Genomic DNA, 3118 nt, shown 5'->3' on the forward strand with positions numbered 1-3118 from the left:
AGGCTGGTGTGCTTCTTCCATGTGGGCTTTGTTCCCTCTCAGCTAGATGGCCGCTTGTTTACCTTCAAGCCTTTAAGACCCCAGATGCTATATCTTTTGATAACGGCACCATCAGCTTTCTTCACCACATTTGCTTATGCACCCACTTTGTCTTCAGCAACTGTGTCGGGAAGGTGAGCATCATAGAATGCCAATTTAATAGAACAAAGTATTCTTGCATTGAGTGAATACCTGAGTGGAGCCCCAATGTCCATCTGCTACCTCAATACCAGACCTATAAATATATGCACATAAATCTATTTCCCCATCCTCACATATAAATATATTTATATATGTACATGCCTTTATTTAGACCTCTATAGATGCCCTTTGCCTCCTAGCTCTTTCCTCTATTTCTTTTGACTTTCCTCTTGTCCCACTATCATGCTCAGTCCCCACCTGGGCTTCAGTAATTCCTCTTAGTTACATTACCCTTGATCACGCCCTACCAGGCCTCCTAGATAAATTGGAGGTTTTTAATAAGATGCAAAGAATTGGGGCTGGGGTCTGCATACATGCATATGGCTTTGACCAAACATGTCCCATCGACTCAGCTTAGAATGGCTAGTCTTCATTTTCTAAAGCTTCAGTTTAAGACACTTTACAAGAAATGTTTTGTTTTTGTTTCTTTTTAAATTCTCCCTACTGAGTTTGTGATGTTTGGCCACTTTTCTTCAAGTCTTTTGAAAATTACATGGTTTGGGCAAAAAATAAATTGCCCTACTGGGATGCAATAAGACAAAGTGCTCAATTCATATTAAATGCCTTTAGTTTCCCTCCAGCATCTTTAATGGTCCAAGTCAACCTTAATCGACCTTTCTAAACAAGGTGCCTGGTATAGCTATCTTTGAAAACCATTTTTTCCCCCTGAACTTACACGCCAACTTACAAACTAAGCCCTCTCCGTACGAAAAGTGGAACAAAATGTTCCATTCAGGAAATCCTAAACTCTGGATATTTGTATCTCCATTTCTCACTTTAAGAATAAATAACAAAACTGTGATAAACACAGCAACAGCACCATCTAGAGACATATTGTCAGAACCCCTTGACAAGTCTAGTTTCCAGTGAATCCCGGCCTTCACCTTCCTCAGCCAAAAGGGTGAATGTGAAACGGAGGGACGGCATTTGCCCTTTGACACTTGGTGTGATGAGTCAGAGAGAAAAGGCCCACTTGTGCTTGGTGAGAATAAATGCAGGGCAGAAACAAGAACCAGCCTGGGGAGAGGAGCGTCAAGTTGTTACTAAAAACAGAAGTGCCCACAGCACTGGCTGTTGGCACCAAGCGGAGAAGCTTGGGTGGTGACTGAGTTGTGGTTTGGGTAATGGCCATGCGGCTTTGGCACTGAAGGGGTGGGGCCTGCACTTGAGCCGGCAGTGATGAATACAGCAGCCACTGGCCGCATGGGCCTACCTGAATTTGGCCGTGCTGAATTGAGATCAATTGTGTGTGTCGGATATACATTTGATGTTTCTCATTAATATTTCATGACTATCTAATTATTTCAGGAATGAGTCTTCTTTACATTAAATACAAGTTGCAAAGGCAATGTAGGTAAGGTAAAATAAAACCGATTTAAAAAATTAATTTCACTCCCATTTCCTTTAACCTTCTTGTTCTGAATGCAGCTACCAGAAAATGTGTGATGTCACATATGGTTCACATGGACAGCACACAATAGGCTCTCTCTCTTACAATGTTGCCCTTCCAACAATTTTGTCTCAGCAGCCATTCACCCTAAGGTCTCCTCCTGACAACACTTCCACCTGGTTTCCTCTAGGTATTCCAAAACATCAAGAGAAGCGTGTTCCACGGACATGCTTCCTCGTTCCTTTTCCTAAGAGCAGAGGAGCCCACGACAAAATCTAGATGAGAGTACCATATAGACTCGAGTATACGCCGAGTTTTTTTCAGCCCATTTTTTATGCTGAAAAAGCCCCCCAGTGTGTTGTGGTAAAATTAGGTGCCTCGGCTTATACTCGCGTATACACGGGAGTCTCTTTTGTCTGTGGACAGGCGAGTGTGTGAGGGGGCTTCGCAAAGTTCATGGAGGAAAACTGCATCATCTTCTCATGTGGTTTTCCCACGAACTCAGGGAAGCCCCATATTGCTGGTGGACTGCATCCCCAACAACCACAGTGCCCTCCTTGTGCGCACGCGTGTGTGGGTGTGTGTGCATGTGCACTCCCAGTCGGCTGGAGGTCGCTTAGACACCGATGCCAAAGACAGCTGGGAGCATAAATTAGGCACACACGTAGGCACCCAGCCCAAAGAGCGTGAATAGTCCTGAACTTTATCCATCGTTGTTTTTCCATATTTTCTTATCGTGAGTCCTTGTCCTCTCTTAGAGACAAAGACATGAGAATATTTCTGGAGTGCATGCTGCTCCAATTCCTTCCTCATCCACAGCACGCCATGAGCTTTCTCAGTGGGTCCTTGTCTCCAGTTGTGTGTACTGAACATAACACTGAGATTTATTTTCCAACATTCCTTCCTTTCCCGCAGGCTGTACATATCTGACATGTAGCACCCCTGTCTCTTATCCAAGGCCCCCACAAATCCCTGGAACAAGCCTTCCTGCTGACAGGGGTGACCATCGACCCTTCTCTCTCTCTCTCTCACACACAAGATCGGACACACACACACACACACACACACACACACACACACACACACACGCGCATTCGTCTCAGAAAGGCCCTGCGCATTTGAAGCCACCTGTGGCCCAAGTCCCGCAGGGTTAGAAAGGCCCGCTTCTGGCTTTTCTTCTCAAACCGTGCAGGTGCCCTTACCTTGACTTGCTCATTTGAGGTGACCGCACAGAAAACGATCTCTGTGAATCCTTGGGACGGGAACATTCGGAAACAGATACCACCAATCACACGGCCATCTTTAATTAAAGCGAGGGTTTTGTGTTTCCTGGAAGAATAAGATCATGCCAGAGTTTTACCTGTCTTTATAGTACACATATGCTTCAGGGCATACCTTACTAACCAACCAAGAAAAGGGAGGTGACCTGTGCCACGTTTTGACGGAAACCTCCTTCCTCTAGCCACTTTGGCTGGACCATCCTTTTAC

At 45.1% G+C, this 3118-nt stretch overlaps 1 protein-coding gene across 1 annotated transcript in view; it reads right to left on the minus strand.

Moving 5' to 3' along the window:
• Nucleotides 1-3118, minus strand: part of KAT2B (lysine acetyltransferase 2B) — a 66808-nt gene that overhangs the window by 18459 nt on the left and 45231 nt on the right. Inside the window, exon 10 of the mRNA XM_004704193.2 lies at nucleotides 2833-2959. Within this exon, the coding sequence (XP_004704250.2) occupies nucleotides 2833-2959 (127 nt within the window). The remainder of the gene's footprint in view (nucleotides 1-2832; nucleotides 2960-3118) is intronic.

Source organism: Echinops telfairi, unplaced genomic scaffold, assembly GCF_000313985.2.
Source record: "Echinops telfairi isolate 266 unplaced genomic scaffold, ASM31398v2 ScPeMD7_7420;HRSCAF=8458, whole genome shotgun sequence".
NCBI classification, from domain to species: domain Eukaryota; kingdom Metazoa; phylum Chordata; class Mammalia; order Afrosoricida; family Tenrecidae; genus Echinops; species Echinops telfairi.